The sequence below is a fragment of the Watersipora subatra genome, chromosome 2 (assembly GCF_963576615.1).
Source record: "Watersipora subatra chromosome 2, tzWatSuba1.1, whole genome shotgun sequence".
Lineage (NCBI taxonomy): Eukaryota > Metazoa > Bryozoa > Gymnolaemata > Cheilostomatida > Watersiporidae > Watersipora > Watersipora subatra.
The window spans coordinates 22162102-22179406 of NC_088709.1; the positions used below are offsets into that span (position 1 = coordinate 22162102).

At 37.7% G+C, this 17305-nt stretch overlaps 1 protein-coding gene across 1 annotated transcript in view; it reads left to right on the forward strand.

The window, feature by feature from the left end:
- Positions 1-17037, forward strand: part of LOC137387548 (phospholipid-transporting ATPase ABCA1-like) — a 63297-nt gene extending 46260 nt beyond the window's left edge. The window contains exons 32-37 of the mRNA XM_068074002.1: positions 1168-1375; positions 5769-5907; positions 6928-7081; positions 10031-10186; positions 15019-15203; positions 16175-17037. Coding sequence (XP_067930103.1) covers positions 1168-1375; positions 5769-5907; positions 6928-7081; positions 10031-10186; positions 15019-15203; positions 16175-16378 — 1046 coding nt within the window. The 3' untranslated portion in view covers positions 16379-17037. The remainder of the gene's footprint in view (positions 1-1167; positions 1376-5768; positions 5908-6927; positions 7082-10030; positions 10187-15018; positions 15204-16174) is intronic.
- The last annotated feature ends 268 nt before the right edge of the window (positions 17038-17305 follow it).

A 17305-nucleotide genomic window follows, 5' to 3' on the forward strand; every position in this document is an offset into this window, starting at 1 on the left:
AAGTAGTTTTATTTTACCGTCGCCAATTATCGCTATGTTTCCATGACCCGCATCATGGAGATTAGGAGTTGTGCACAAGTTGCGTTACCATGCAAGATAAGTGTTTCTATAGACATGCGCATGATGCGGATTGACTCCGGCGCCTCGCTGAAAAAAGGTAAGGATATGTACGCTATAAATTAATAATTTGCGACGCAGGTAGAGATGCAAACACGAGTAAACTCGATCGAGAAAGGACGAACGGAAATATTGAAAATGCTTAAAATTGACTAGCTGGCCTGGTATTTTAATGCGCATCATTCACAAGTGCTGTTTACATTATTCGCAAGCATGATGGATTCGATTAAGTTTTGCGAAGCGCAATACTTGCTTAGCGTATGGATTTATGCCGTTTCCATGATGTGGTTAACTTGCGGATTGGCTCAAATTTGCGCATCATGCGCGTCATGGAAACAGTGATTATAACATAACAACCTTTCAGCTGGAAACGCTTCAGCTGTTTTTCTGTTGATATCTAGTGTCAACCAACTATAAAATTGTTTTAACTTGTAACACTGAGAACCTTGATAGGGAGCAAGTTAAACAGAGATCATAAAGTATCGGAGTATGTTGGTACCGAGCCTAAAAAAGATGGTTAGGATTTGCTGTTTCAGTAGTTCCGCTCTCTGTATATTACATTGAGGTGAGGATGCTTATTCAGCTGGCTACCCTTATATATCTAATCATACTAGAGATTGCTCATGGCTCATTCCATTGAGAAACCTTTTAGCGCTTTTGACTTTCCATATTGTTAAAAAAATAATAAGTAATTATGTAGTAATTATTTTGGTATTGGTCTGTGTTGAAAAAACCATCTTTCTTTATAAGTTCAACTTATTCATGTTACACAAAAAAGTCTTTATGAACATCTTTGTCCCTTTGAATTACACTTGTAATATCTTAAACGCAGCCTAATTTCACCGAATTAAGTGTAATTAATCCTAAGATATGTATTAAATTTATATTAAAGATTTAAATTCTATTTGAATTCAATTGTCATGGATTCCTAATAGTTAGCTACCAAGACTAGATGGATAAAATAATTTCAATTCCCATGATCGCATTAATATTTTTACTCACTTCCTGCTAGGCATTCTTTTAATGCTAGTCTGTTTACACTGTTCATAGGAAGCCGTTCAGGCGATGCCTTGCAGACGAACAAACTAAGCAAGCGGTTCCAAGGAAATACAGCTGTAAATGGCCTGACCTTTGGAGTGCCCTCTGGCCAGTGTTTTGGCTTGCTCGGGGTGAATGGGGCTGGCAAAACAACTACCTTCCGAATGCTCACAGGCATCACTGGAGTGTCTGGAGGAGATGCCTTCATACATGGACACAGGTACTGGTATATCATGCATCGTTGCATCATTTCAGTAAGGTTGGGGATATTCGGAGGTCATTGCTGTTTGAGTTGTTAAACAGAAACTGTAGTCATTGTCAATATTAACAGTAACCTGTTACAGTATGTTAGATTAGTTGACATTTAGTTTTCAGAGGTGTGCTGCTCATAGACACATACGTCGCACATGTTTTCTGCTTTGTGTGCAAAATGTGTGTCAAGTACAGTAAGTAATTTTTCCTACCTTGTGTTGGCTACGCTCCAAACCCACCCGCAAAAGGGAAATTTCCGCCAAAACCGTAATTGTGAACCACAATTTTAATACTTCAGAAAACTTTACTGCTTTTTAAACTTTCATAGTTACTCTACATGTAAGTACATGTAAATGTAAGTACATGTAAATGTAAGTACATGTAAATGTAAGTACATGTAAATGTAAGTACATGTAAATGTAAGTACATGTTCTGCATACTTGAAATGATCGGTGGAATAGGACTTGAACGAGAATCAAAGAGACAGTCAATGCTAAATATTCTTGAGTCAACCAGGATAGTGAACAGATGGAAACTGCTTATTAATGATTCTCTGTAGATGAAGGAGTCATGGTCAAATTCCATTAAATAGTTGACAATAGATCTCAGTCTATTCTTTGAAAATACTAGCAGTTAACTAGGAGATGCCTTAGATTTCTTTCATTGTTTATAAGATAGCCTTCGTTATAGCTCTTATAAGATAGCCTTTATAAGATAGCCTACGTTTGGTCTGGTTCTCAGGAGCCAGACCCTAATAGACAGACACACGATGACAAAATGAGATTAATAAATATTGGTTCTATTTTTCATCGTTGAAATAAATCACGATCGGGAGGGGACTTTCATACCAATAAACTGTACGCTTCATATTCACGCCTCCAGGATAAAACTACTGGGTATTGCTAAGTATTCAAATGGAAGCTTTCGAAAACCTGCGATACTGCGAAGCCGCGATAGTTGAAGCCCTGTGCTACCCTTTGCTGTGCTACCCTGTACTGTGCTACCCTGTACTGCGCTACCCTGTATTGTGCTACCCTATATTGTGCTACCTTGTACTGTGCTACCCTGTACTGTGCTACCCTGTACTACCCTGTACTGCGCTACCCTGTACTGTGCTACCCTGTACTGCACTACCCTGTACTGTGCTACCCTGTATTGTGCTGCCCTGTATTGTGCTACCCTGTACTGTGCTACCCTGTACTGCACTATACCCTGTACTGCGCTACCCTGTACTGTGCTACCCTGTACTGCGCTACCCTGTACTGCGCTACCCTGTACTGCGCTACCCTATACTGGGCTACCCTGTACTATGCTACTCTGTACTGCGCTACCCTGTGCTGTGCTACCCTGTATTGTGCTACACTGTATTGTGCTACCTTGTACTGCGCTACCCTGTACTGTGCTACCCTGTATTGTGCTACCCTGTATCGCGCTACCCTGTACTGCGCTACCCTGTACTATGCTACACTGTACTGCGCTACCCTGTACTGCGCTACCCTGTACTGTGCTACCCTGTACTGTGCTACCCTGTACTGCGCTACCCTGTACTGCGCTACCCTATACTGCGCTACCCTGTACTATGCTACACTGTACTGCACTACCCTGTGCTGTGCTACCCTGTACTGTGCTGCCCTGTACTGCGCTACCCTGTACTGCGCTACCCTGTACTGCGCTACCCTGTACTGCGCTACCCTGTACTGCGCTACCCTGTACTGCGCTACCCTGTACTGCGCTACCCTGTACTGCGCTACCCTGTACTATGCTACACTGTACTGCGCTACCCTGTATTGCGCTACCCTGTATTGCGCTACCCTGTACTGTGCTACCCTGTATTGTGCTACCCTGTACTGTGCTACCCTGTACTATGCTACTCTGTATTGTGCTACCCTGTATTGTGCTACCCTGTACTGTGCTGCCCTGTATTGTGCTACCCTGTACTGTGCTACCCTGTACTGTGCTACCTTGTACTCTATAATACTTGTGAACTATACCCTGTGGTAGATCAAGGTAATGTAATAGATTGCATTAAAAGTACACTTTCTATAGGTGTAAACTATATCATGTAGTAGGTGTGAACTATATCATGTAGTAGGTGTGAACTAAATTATGTAGTAGGTGTGAACTATATCATGTTGTAGATGTGAACCATAACCTGTAGTAAGTGTGAATTATATCCTGTAGTAGGTATGAACTATATCCTGTAGTAGGTGTGAACTATATCCTGTAGCAGGTGTGGACTATATTATGTAGTAGGTGTGAACTATATCCTGTAGCAGGTGTGGACTATATTATGTTGTAGGTGTGAGCTATATCACGTAGTAGGTGTGAATGATACCATGTAGTAGGTGTGAACTATATCATGTAGTAGATGTGAACTATATCATGTAGTAGGTGTGAATTATATCATGTAGTAAGTGTGAACTATATCATGTAGCAGGTGGGAACTATATTATGTAGTAGGTGTGGATTATATCATGTAGTAGGTGTGAACCGTAACCTGTAGTAAGTGGCAATTATATCCTGTAGTAGATGTGAACCATTCCTTTAAGTAATTTCACACATCTTGTTTTGGGCATCTTTGAACTCCTTTAGTCAACTTCCGAGGTATCTTATAATAACTATCATCTTGAGTTTATTCACCACTATAATTTCATGATCTTAGAGTGTAACTTAACAACAAAGTTACCACTGCGCATTGATTTGTCTATTAGAAACATGTTAGTTAGTATACCCTAGGACACATATTTCACTAGTATTTAGTTTTGTGAGTAGCATACAGAGTAAAATTTCGCTGCAACTTAATTTCGCAGCTCTGATGAGTGCGAAAATATAGTGATGTGAAAATAAATGCAGTGGAACAAGCATAATTAGATTTCTAAGGTTCTGTTCACCGGTAAGAAAAATTTTTTCAATTTGGGACTAGTTTGTAATTGTGAACCGCAGGTAGAATTGTGTGGCCGAGATCAATAATGCAACTTGATCGCTTGCTGCCATTTGTTTCTTGGACTATCAATAAACAAAGCTATTTAATTCCGCGTTTTCGCTCGTTCGTTATGACGGTTTAGTTTCGCTCATGAAATTTTCGTGAGAGGATGACTCCACGTAAACACGCAAGTTAGATGAGGCAAATACATAAGTGTCCTAGGGCACCACTAGTTTTGCTCCACATCAGCTTAGGTGTCAGGCCGGGTCAATTCCTAACGAATTGAATGAATCATGCTCTTCATCGGATGGCTGGTCTGTTATAGGATAGTCATACGCACACCTTTATCATGATATAGTATGGTGGTTCTATTGTGTTAGTATTTAGTGTTGGCTGGCATTTGCTTAAGGCGGTCACAAATTTAAAAAAATCAAAAAGTGGGAAGGTGAGCTCCCTGCACTTATTAAGGAAAGCATTTTAAGCGTATAAAAATGCACAAGTTAAAGAGATGTGTGAGGACATTACCATGGATTAAAATAGATTATTAATAATATTACTTGTACAATGGACACACGCCCTTTCTCAGTAATCTTATATTTCACTCGAAGGCTGAAGCTTAAAGTATGCTATTGGAATATGTTTAACTCGGCATATATAAATAGTACTTGCTACATGGTTGTACATTGTACACTCGGTTTAGATTGGATAAAGGTTTATGTATTAGAATATAACAAGATGGTTATTATATAATGTTAATCAGGTAATACTCTACCGTAGCAAGTAGCTTGTTATAGTCAAAATATGCTTATCTGATTAATCTCGGAATTACTTTTCTTTATCACTGTTTTCATAGCGGCATGAAGCTCTTCATGATGGTTTGGAGTTGTGCGCAAGTTGTGTTACCATGTGAATTAAGTATTTCTATGGACATTCGCATGATGCGGATTGACTTCAGTGCCTTGTTGAAAAAAGATAAGGAATTGTACGCTATAAATTAATAATTGGTTAAACGCAGTTAGTGGCGTAAACACGTGAAACTTGATCGAGAAAGGATGACGGAAGTATTGAAAATGTTTAAAATTGAATCGCCGGTGCAGTATTTTAATGCACATCATTCGCAAGTACTGTTTTCATTATTCGCAAGCCTGGTGGATTCAATAATGTTTTGCGAATCGCTAGCTTGCAGATTTATGCCATTTCCATGATGCAGTTACCTCGCGGATTGGCTCAAATTTGCAAATCATGCACGCCATGGAAACATAGTGTATATGCTCCTAAACACTATTAGTTAACCTATGGTGAGGGCTGAATGGTAAAAACATCTTACTTCAACTACTGAATAAAAATTATTAGTTTTATTGTAAGGTATTTTCTGTGGACATGGCTGACATTGTTTTGATGGCGTAATTAAAATAATTACTATTATTCTGTTTTCTAGCATTACCCATGATCCTACCAAAGTTCAACAATTGATTGGCTACTGCCCACAGTTCAGCGCTCTTGATCCTTTGCTTACCGTTACCGAGCATCTGGAGTACTACGCTAGGCTGAGAGGTGTTGCCAGTCAATATGTGAAGGTAATATACGTCGCTTTTACTAGTACTAAGTGACCAGCAGATGTTCGCACTCATTATTGGCTTGCCAAGTTTCCTCATCCATTCTTTTCACGCTTTGCTAAGTCCTAATTGTAAAGTCAAGAGCTGGAACGAGATTATATAATTATTATGTTAATAAATAGGTAACAGGTCACTAAGAGGAAATGCGTTAGGTGAGGATATTTTTTCTGTATTTGCGATGAGAAATCCAAAATAATTGGCCACATTGGGAGATGTGGAGTGTGCATAGTCGGTGTGAGTATGAGTAGGAGTATGGTGGTTTACTATAGTCGGTGTAGTTTCCAGCTAGTATGCTAGCAGTCCCAGAGAGCTGTGAGAGATCATCATGTGTAATAACTATGCGTACAATTATTCCACTATGCGGCAAAGTGATAGAGCGGTGCAGTTGGTAGTGTGTCTGTTTGCAAAACCAGATATTGGAGTTCGATTCTCATGCACGGCAATTCTTTTTCCTAATGCTCTTAGCGTGGCTTAAGACAGACTGACACGGTTCTTATTATAGTAAAGATCGCGTGTCTACATAGTAGTAGAAGAATTACTGTAGCTCTGTTACAATGATTGCTCTATGCTGTAGTACACAGTAACTGAGTCATTCAGCCCTCAATCGTCATCTGAAAGAGGAAACTTTCCTATGCTTTGTTAAAAACCATCTTTGCTAATTTTTTGTAGGATGCAATAGCTGACTGCTAGCTGTATAGCAGATGTGTTTGGTAAATGCTAAAATAGATCTCTGGATTGTTTGTTAACGGATCATCTCCTAGTCGACAGAGTAACTACCACATCAATCGCATATTATTGAAAACAGTGTGTGGAGAGTGACTCAGCATATGAATAAAAGAAGAGGTCCTTGATTGCTTTCCACATTTAACAATAAGAATTCATTTGAGGAAGTCTGAAACCACCCAAAGCTTCCAAACTTAAAACAAATTTTTTCAAAAAAAACTTTAAAAGATTTTTTCAAACTGATTTGTTGTCTTTCAGTCTGTGGCGGCAGCCAAGCTGAGGAAACTTGGCCTCGTCAAATACCAGAAGAAAAAGGCGGGACTACTCTCTGGCGGTAATAAAAGAAAGTTGCAGGCAGCCATTGCACTTATTGGCAACCCACCAATCATATTCATGGATGAGCCGACTACAGGTAAACAAAAACTATTATTAATTCCCATGTTTATAACAGTACTAGCGGTGCTACCCGGCATTGCCCGGGTAATAAAAAAGTCTGCACAGAAAATTGATTTGTATTTAACATATATAACAAAATTTGCCGTTCTAATTTTCAAACTACATATCATGAGAAAAGTGTTTTGTGTAGTTGAAATAATTTAACAGAAAATAAAAACAACTAAAGTTTTTTAAACTTTGTCAAACAACTGTAACTTTCAAACTTCATATCCAAACTATATTCAAACTTCATATCCAAATATAATTTCAAAGTTCAAATCCATCAGATTGCAGAGACTTTATTCCAAGATTTTAAGGGCTATAGCTGGAACTACACACACACACCACGCAGGCACACAAACACGACCAACTTTGAGAAATATATATATATATAGATGATAGCTGGCAGTTGCTACCTCAAGAGATACAAGATAACCTGTGTAAGAGTCAGCATTTTGGTAAAACTTGAAAGTCAAAGGGTAGTGATCAACGAGTAGGAAACAAGGAGTCGACAACTCTCTTGCAATTTAATTTGCAGCAGTGTAAATCTACTGTATGTTAGCATTTTTTAAACCATAAATGCTTATTGCAACCCGCGCACAGGAAAAGTTGAATATTTACTATCTTAAGCTCATTACTGAGGTAGTTTTAGCGCTCTGCATGCATTCAATTCTTACAGTATGTGTTAAGGTTTTAGTATTAAGGTTTTAGTATTCTAATACTCAGATGACACACACATATGACACACACATGACACAAATACGACACACACATGACACACACGCTCGCATGACACACACATGACACGCAGACATATCATTCTCACTGAAGAAACGCAATTAATTTATGAAGCATTTCTTTCTGCTATTTAATATCTGTTGGTACATCCTTTGGGTTTGTATCATTATCTTACCAACTCTAGCGCTATTTGAATATGCTGGTTTCACACCTTTAGCTAATATACATGTATGTGCATGTTTGGAATGATTTAACAGAAGTATCTCTGTGAACATGCATTATCTTGACACTGTAAATGTAAGATTGTTTACAACGTAATACGTTTACCTCACTCATTTTAGTTTGTTTCTTGTGTTAGTGTGACTGGCACAACCATCTATCTCAGTGTTTGTTTGTCTGTTTTTCGTGTGTCCAGTTATAGCGATAAAGTTTTAGGAATGCAAAAATTTGCTTCGCTCTGTATTTTAACTCGGGTCCTCCAGGTCTACAGACAAGTGTGTCTAATTATTAGACCAAGCGACTGCATTGCTATACGATGGAATAATTGTGGGCATACTTATTTTAGTTGCCGATGTTTATTGCCAATCACTAAGGCCGATTCAGCTAGCGCGCTTTAAAATCATGATTGTGTCAGAGAGAATTACTCATAACCTAATGATTATTAAGCGGGCTTTAGACACGCTCTTATTATAGTCAAGATTTAGACTAGCTTAAATTACTAGCTTAAGTCACTCAAATTCCTTGGGTGATTATTTAATTACTCGTGCAACACATGGCATTCAGTTCAGTCATTGCTTATGTGGTATTTGATCTTATGGTTGGATGTATTTTGCTGTTTACACCCCACAGCCTTGTTGTATCAGTCAGTCTTGCACTGGCTTCAAAGAATACAAACGAAATATGCGTCTGTTGTACCATACACTTCATTCACTTCTAATAAACTCACAAATGCGACACAACAATATCTGAAAGTTTTGTAACCTTACAAATTATCTTTGCTAAAAGATGTATGCCAAGTTAATTTCTATTCCCCAATCCACTAGCATATTTGTGGTCTTTCATTTTTACAAACTTCTCTTCTCAATTTCATCACTGAATAGCTAGAGCCTTCAGGTAGTTTTTGTTTTAGGTGATGAGAATGAGAGATATAACAAGTACAATATACAACTTCTCTTTTTTCACTATAGATTGTGCTGTATAAAGAGTGAAAAAGTCGATTTAAATTAATATTGAGTTATAATAATAACCAATCAACGTAAAATCACCCTAATCATAGATCCTAAATCAAGTGAGAGTGATAAACAAGAGAAGCCCTGTTGATACACATCACTAATACCACAGATACTGTACAGAACTCTGGTATTATTAAACTGAATTAACCGTTAAGAAGTTAGTTTATTTTTATTTTCTTTTTTTAGGGTCAAAGTGCTCAGTTTGGGATGATCGTGGAATGAATTAGGCAATTTAGAAATATTTTACTGTTTGGATAATGTAAAGTCCTTAGAAGGTAAATGTTCTCGGAACGGATTATTTGCTGTATAATATCCGGTGATCAGCGAGTGAAGTTTCCATCCCATTTCACACGATGTCTCTGAATACTCAAAAATAGATGAAGTCACACATTAATTTTCTTATCCAAGTTTGTGTCTCGCCAGTTCTAAAGTCCATCAAAAGACGCTGCATATTATTTTGAATCGTAGCCCAGGGGTATGGTCTGGAAGTCTGAAGTCGCAGGCCATAGTGCAGCACTACCTTATTTGTTTACATCGTTTTTAATGTAGCGCTATCCTCGCTTTATTTCAATGAAAAGAACTGCTCAACGCATAATGGAAAATTGACTTATTCAGAATATAAGAAATCAATATGGTATTCGAGTGTAATATAAAAAATCAGCTCACTTTATGACTTTTGACCTTCCCCCCCCCCCCCGCCTCTTCTCTGCTATTGTCTGATCAAAACCTGTTTTCTTATGAGTGAGTGATATGCACAAATCATTTTTAAAATTTTTAATCTCATTGATGAAATTACGATAATTATTTTTGGTATCTAGAAAAGATAAAAGTCAGGATTCACATAGGAAAGTTGTTTCGACAACATATGCGCTTTCTTCGTCTTCACACGCGAGTATTCCCAATCGGGAAGCCGTGCCATAGCGACTTCCATAACTAACCTTGTGGATATCCTGCAGGCATGGATCCTAAGGCCAGACGCTTCCTCTGGGACAGCATATTAAAGATCAGCAGAGATGGGCATGCAGTGGTTCTCACTTCCCACAGCATGGAGGAGTGTGAGGTGCTGTGCAGTCGACTCGCCATCATGGTCAATGGTTCTTTTAAATGCTTAGGTGAGCTAATGGGCTGTTCCATACTCTAGACTGGATTTATTTCAGTGTCTCTCGCAGTTCTCAGTGGTAACGTAGAAGTTTCTATTTCAGAAAGTATCCAGCTGTATGCGTGTTAGCTCTTCACATATGCAGTTGTCTAGAGTCGTTAGTTTATAAATTGTTAACCTAACAGTAACTATAACTGTTAACTTATTGCACTTATAATCAGATAAGATAACGAAAGACGAGACAATCTTTGAAGATGAACTCATACAAAATTTTACTAGATCTTATCAAAAAGTATCGGTTATTTTTTATCATTTATGATTGTTTTAGATGTTTGAGGTGATCTGACTGCCCGGATGTTTCAAGATTAAAATCGACAAAACTTGACAAAACAATGTGTGTGAATTGATGTCACTAGTTACTATCGGCTGTTGTTTTCACCTTACAGCGTCACCTGACGCTATTCTTTGAGTCTTGTTGCAACTATAGAAGTCATGATTGCACTTTCGCTTGCACTTTTGATTGCACTTAGCTGTGTAGGATGTTTCGCTTGATTTGAGCGTTTCAACCCCGATCAAGTTTTGTCGACTTTCATCTTGAAACATTCTGGCAGTCAGATCACCTCAAACATCAACAACAATCGTAAATGATAGAAAAATACTGATACATTCTGATAAAATCTACAAAAATGCTGTGTATATTGACTATATTCATCCTCGACAATAATATCTGGAAGTTGAAGGAAATCTCTGCTGGATTTGTTGACACGCAGCCATCTTATTGTCTTATCAACAAGTCTGATTTGAGGGTTCAAGTCGCACTCCTCATCCGCCGTTCAACAATGAATGACGATATTCGAAGTGGTCTCTTTTTAAGCTTTCTATAGTGCAACTCTGATCGACTGTGCGATCAATATACAGTCAAACATGGATAACTCGTCTACAGATAGCTCGAACACATGGTTAATTCGAACGGTTTCTTTGGTCCGTTCCCACGTAATGATAAATTGCTATAGATAACTCGAACTCAACACTGTTAATTCGAACTGTTTTTTGCCCAACGGCTACCGAAACGGTTGTTATCGCTTTAGAAAATCACTTTATTCAAAGCCATAGAGGTAAACCTCATCTTTTCGTAATTCATAAGCGTTGTTATTACCACCATCGGCAAAATAATTTTGTCAACGACTTTTCTAAAGGTTTGGTCAAATTAGATTTATACTGCTATACGATTAATAGCACGGGCTAGCCGGGTCACGCGCGCAAGGATTTTCGCCACGCACATACAAAACAAAAACAGCATGTTGTTTTGTATGTGCGTGGCGAACATCCTTGAGTGCGTGATCCGGCTAGCCCGTGACGAATAGTTTTCCGACGTTGATTCCGTGTTGAATCAACGTCGGAATGTTGAATGTTTAAAACGTTTTAAAAATTGTTTTTATTAAACGTATACGTTGTCTTAGCTAAAAAAACTATTCATCGTTTGACCTAAACACAGAATACGTGTGTACATTCAATAAGTATCCATTCAAAAAGCGTGAGTGATATACAATGTACCATTAAACCTCGTAAAACTTTTAATTGAACTGCCTCGGAGTGTTGCTCTTAACGAATCCCAGGTAAAGTAAGGGATTTTTCTTTGGTAACTTTTTCTTGAAGTTGCATAAACTTCAAGAAAAATCGGCAAAATTGATCGTGGGTAAAACGCTCAAAAGAAAAAGATGTCTTTTCTTTTGAACATTTCAACAACGATCAAGTTTTGCCAATGTCAATCTAAAAAACGTCCTGGCAATAACATCACCTCAAACAACAAACCAATCTCAAGTGATAGAAAAATCTCTATACTTTTTGATAAAAACGTTTTTAAACTTTACATTAGAAGCATTTAATTTGAAACAAGCCATTTGTGCTTTTGATTTATATTATAGTTTGCATATGTACATGTATCTACTAATAAATAAGTAAATACATGGACTTGTGACAGTGCTCTGATAACTTGAACGCTCTGATAATTCGAACACTTTTGCTCGGTCCCTTGAAGTTTGAGTTATCCATGTTTGACTGTATTTCCATGATGTAGTTAATTCACAAGTTAGCTCCGCAAGATGAAAACAGAAAAATCCGCAAGCGATTTTTGTTACAAATTTTTATTGAATGTCTCATACTTGAGAAAAATGGAAATGGCATTTGCAAATGATGCGTGGAAAATGTCACGCAACCTATTCCATTTTAAACATTCTCCACGCTTGAGCCATTCTTATTTTGATTTGAGCATTTCCGAATGTCCCGCTATGACCTTTTGACTTCTTGCATAGAACTCCTTATCTTTTTAATAAAGTGCCGCGTTAATCCTCAACACCCAAATGTCCATTGAAATACTGTAAAGCAAACTGCCGTGTTCCCTTTAATGCTTCACAAGAATCAAAACCACTGAGTGCAAAGCAATAAGAGATATATACTTGATAACATATACAGTAATACTTCAACTTACGAGTGCTCCAACGTACGAGAAACTTGAGATACGAGCCAGTTTTCAAACAAGTTTTAGCACTAACATACGAGCCATGTTTGAGATACGAGCACTTGAGTCAGTTGCCAAGTATGCCGGAGGTGTTTTATGAGAACAGCATCACTCTGTATTTTTCAACTGCTCAGGTTATACTGTTGTACCGTGTTTTTTTGTGCACGATTTTCTGTGCAGAATTATGTGAATTAAAAGTACTGTGCGTAGACCGAAAGTTTGCCAGTAAAATGAAAGATAATACAAAGAGAAAGCAAATGATAACAGTCGATATTAAACGGAAAAATATTGAAAAATATGCGAAATGTGTATGCGTGATTCAGCTAGCTCGGCAATATGACAGAAATACATTCATAATTATCAAACAGAAGGATTATATTCAGGGCATTTAGTTCGCAAAAGGACTAACCATAGTTTCTAAACGGTGCAGCGATCTTCACGACGCTGATGGCATTGGACAAACAATTGGCCGGTGACAGCGTAACTGAAACGATGCTATGTGAAAAGGCCGGCGCTATCTATCCAAACTGTTTAATAGACATTCGGACAAGTTGGCTAGTGGTCGTGCGTTAACCATTTGTGACGACACCTGTGTTCGTCCTAATCGCAACATGTTGCAAGGGCGACAAAGGCAAACGTGCTTAGATAGGTTTATCTTAAAACGGCCGGCTAGTCGTGAAAGCGAAAAAAAGGAAAAATTTCTCGCTAACCAGCGAGAAATTTCAAACTATGAACGCCGAAGAAATTTTAATTACGTTTAGTTGAAAATGAAAGTTTGCTTTTAGGTTTGCTTCTAAGTTTGTCTTTTAACACTTTGATAAAATCCAAATTTATCAAGGACAACTGCTGTAACGAAGGATAACTCATATCTCCTTCCCTGGCAAATGCGAGTGTTAACTGCTATTGTATGTATTTAATTTTACATTTTAATTAATCACATTTCCTTGCATTATTTATTATTTGTTGCTTTTTGAAAGCATGTAGTACGTAAGGACAATAACCAACATGTTCTTTCTGTTACAATATCTTGTTTTGAGTGTTTTATTTACTTTTTTTAGAGTATGGAAACCAATCAATATATATTTAATTGTTCTATATATAAATGAATTGCACCAACATGCGAGTAAATTGACATACGAGCTCAGTCTCGGAACGCATTAAGCTCGTAAGTTGAAGTATGACTGTATAAGAATACAAGCAATTCAAAGTGTGCGAGTACAATGATCAGCATGCAAAGGACTGCCAGGGACCTCTGCTTATCGTCGCTTCAAGTGCTGCTTTTATAACTATTTTATTCTTGACTGACTAGCTCCTCCCTATCGGTAGACCGCTAGTATGTCAGTCTCAGCAGCCGATCTTTGGCTGACCGGAGGTCTTTTCTTCTGCTGGGACTCGTTCGTGACGTATGCCCTGAGGTTGGCTAGACAGCCGGCCACGATATTCCTTGCACGGTAACTCAGTGCGCTCTTTTCAAATCCTCATGTAGACAATGCAAACATAGTTTATATGTACACATGCTTATTTGAGTTTTGTGGTCAAGCTTTTTAATAAAGTTCTTGTCAATTATTTATTTAAGCTTTGGGCATACAGAACTTTATCATGGATTGATCACTCCTGCCCTAATCATCGGCATTAGATAAGTGAATGTAACCTCGATTTGATCGACTGATGAGGTCTGATAGGCGATTGCTTAACTCATAAGTGCTGGTTCATGAAGCTTGAAATGACTGAGTGTCGGATTTATGTTAGAGATGAGATGATTCCTCCTTATCTCTATGACTTTCTTATTGATTGTCGATTTCCTTGTTTGAACACAGGGAACTGTTACTGGAGTGATTAGTTGCATGTTCAGCATGATTTAGCTGAAATATGCTCTATCACTTTTAATCTCTACTATAATAAGAACCGTGTCCGTCTGTCCGTCTACTCCGCAGTTGGAGGCTCGAAATAAGATTACATATGCCGTATGGGACTTGAACTCCTATTCTATATTAGATACATCGTGCTGTGTTGCATTCTAATACCACCCTTATGACGATGGAGCTCTCTAGCGAGCATGAACATGTCAATGTATCCTTCAACTGTTTTCAACAGATATAAAAATGAACATCTTAAAAAGACTTATATTATGTCATTTCTAAAAGCGCTAAATACATCAATGGTTTTGAATGCATTTCTGTATTTAACTAGAAACTTGAAGAACGGACTGAGGTGATTGAATGTGAGCGATATATTGACATTTTCTAACTGGTGAAGTTTATTATTGTAAAACTTCATGAATGTTCTGATTTAGCAGCACTATTTCAATATTTACGTTTATGATGCAGGGACCCCACAGCACCTGAAAAACAAATATGGAGATGGGTATCACGTAACTATTAGAATTTCACGTGACGCCAATGCTGATATCGATTTGCTGTTGCGCGCTTTCTCCACTGAGTTCGCCTCTTCAGCCACTCTTCTGGAAAGTAGTCTGCTTATGGCACAGTTTCACCTCTCTTCAAATATACGGGTAAGTTATGCTTATGTACAACTCTAGCCTTACAGTTCTGTCTTTTGTACTATACATACTCCAAATGTTGTTTAATCTTATCATGAAGGTGATGATTACTCAGTAGGGGAGACGATTACAGTTTTAGCCATAGTGTTATGTAAGCTCAGTTCCTTCTCAATTAGCTATTTATCATGTATCTGGATGAGTTGTTGAGATATGAGAAACTCAAATCTTATGGTGTTGACCAATTACATGAAGGTAAATACAGGACGATAAATACGTGATGATAAATAGACAGTTTTTCTTAGCAAAGTATTAGCAAATTGGTAATTCAGTTGTACTAGGAAGGGTATTTTACATGCTGACTCTTTGGTAATCTTTATAAGATAAGTAAATGTACTCTTGCTAAATTTGAAAAGATGATATACAGGGTTTAAGTATTGCATATTTTTAATGATTTTATCATGTTGACATTGCATCGATTCTTCAATAATTGAGTTGCACGCTTCAACTCATATAATAGATCAGTTTCCATAGATTAGTTGTGCCTTGAAGCGTGTCAGGATCAGGAGGCACCTTGACTGTTGATCTAATTGACCGATGTTAGTTTTTATAGTGCATATTTTATAGGTCAGTTTGTGATCCAATTGACTAGCTGTTTGTCATAATGAGGTAATTGATGTGATAGTTTTGGCAATGCTGGTCTAAAACATTTTTAAACTCACATCTATAGAAAGCTAATATTAGTTTTAATAATTTTTCTCTCTGATATTTGTAGTTTTCCTCTCTGATATTTGGATGTTTTGTGACGCTAGAGTTTAAGCTATAGCCATTCACTTATTTACTGTACTTCTCCATAACTGTTTATGTTTATTAAGGATAGTACAACTTCTTTAAAACAACGAGTGTAATCTGCAGGTTTGCTGTTTATTATGTAATTATTATAGCTGAGGTGCCACTTTTAGCAAAGTCATGATTGCTCATTGTAGATTGCAGAGATATTCTCCGGTATCGAGAGTTTTCGAGTACGGTGTGCTGTGGAGGACTACAGCGTGACGCAAACAAGTCTTGACCATGTTTTCATACGCTTTGCCAAGGAGCAGGCTGACACAATAGACGCCATTGAGGCTGCCCTTGGCAGTATTAACGGAAGCTCTGTCTCTGGCAACATTGAGATCAGAATGATGGTCTAGGACAATTCTATCGAATAACTCTATCGGACTGTTCTTAACTTTATTAATTGTTACTCGAGGATATCATCAATTGAGCAGACATTTCTGCCTGGACTTTTGCTCAAAAAACTTGTCCGAATTTTTATCAGTTCTGTGGTATCCAGGCTTGAACGAGTGTGCTGAGTATGCATACATAATACATGCGAATTTTTATTTTCTTATCAATTTATTTTTAGCACTTGACAAATGTTTCTTTCGTTTTATTTAGATAACACAATTCTTGTTTTCTTGACTCTGGATTACTGTGATATTTTTTGTCTGATGTAGCGAAATTTCATATCACCACTTGGTTTACATTCTCATCCGCTCTAGTTGCCTAGCAATAGGAACGTCTAAAAGGATAAACGTTTAAAAGCATATTTTGCTGTTCGATTGCTGTACATGGCAAGTTTTATTCCACATTTTCACAGAGGTTTAGCCATTATTTCAATGAAGTTTGATAATGGTGTCCACGTTGATCCATCTTTTGTCACATCTAAGGGGTTGCAAGGACGCTATGTCTTTAATGTGCAAGTATGGACAAGCAGTTTAATTAAGGTTAATAGTATATTTGTGAGTGTGTATGTTTAGCAAAGAAAAATCTGAAGATGAATAAGAATATATTGTATATATACAATTGCCATGATTGGTTGTTTCAACTGGAATTGGGCCATCGCCATGTTTGGCAACATCAACGCTTTTCTGATCGTTTTGCCATTGAGTATCCGTCTCCATCTCGATTGAACTGAATGGAAATGAAATAGCGCTATCTTTGAACAGTTATTTGTTACAACCAAGAAAACCCTTTTAACATAATTGTAGGATGAGCACAAAATTGTTGTAACTTCATATAGAACATAAGGGAAGTTACAACAATTTTGCGCTCAGCCCACGATATGTACATAAAAA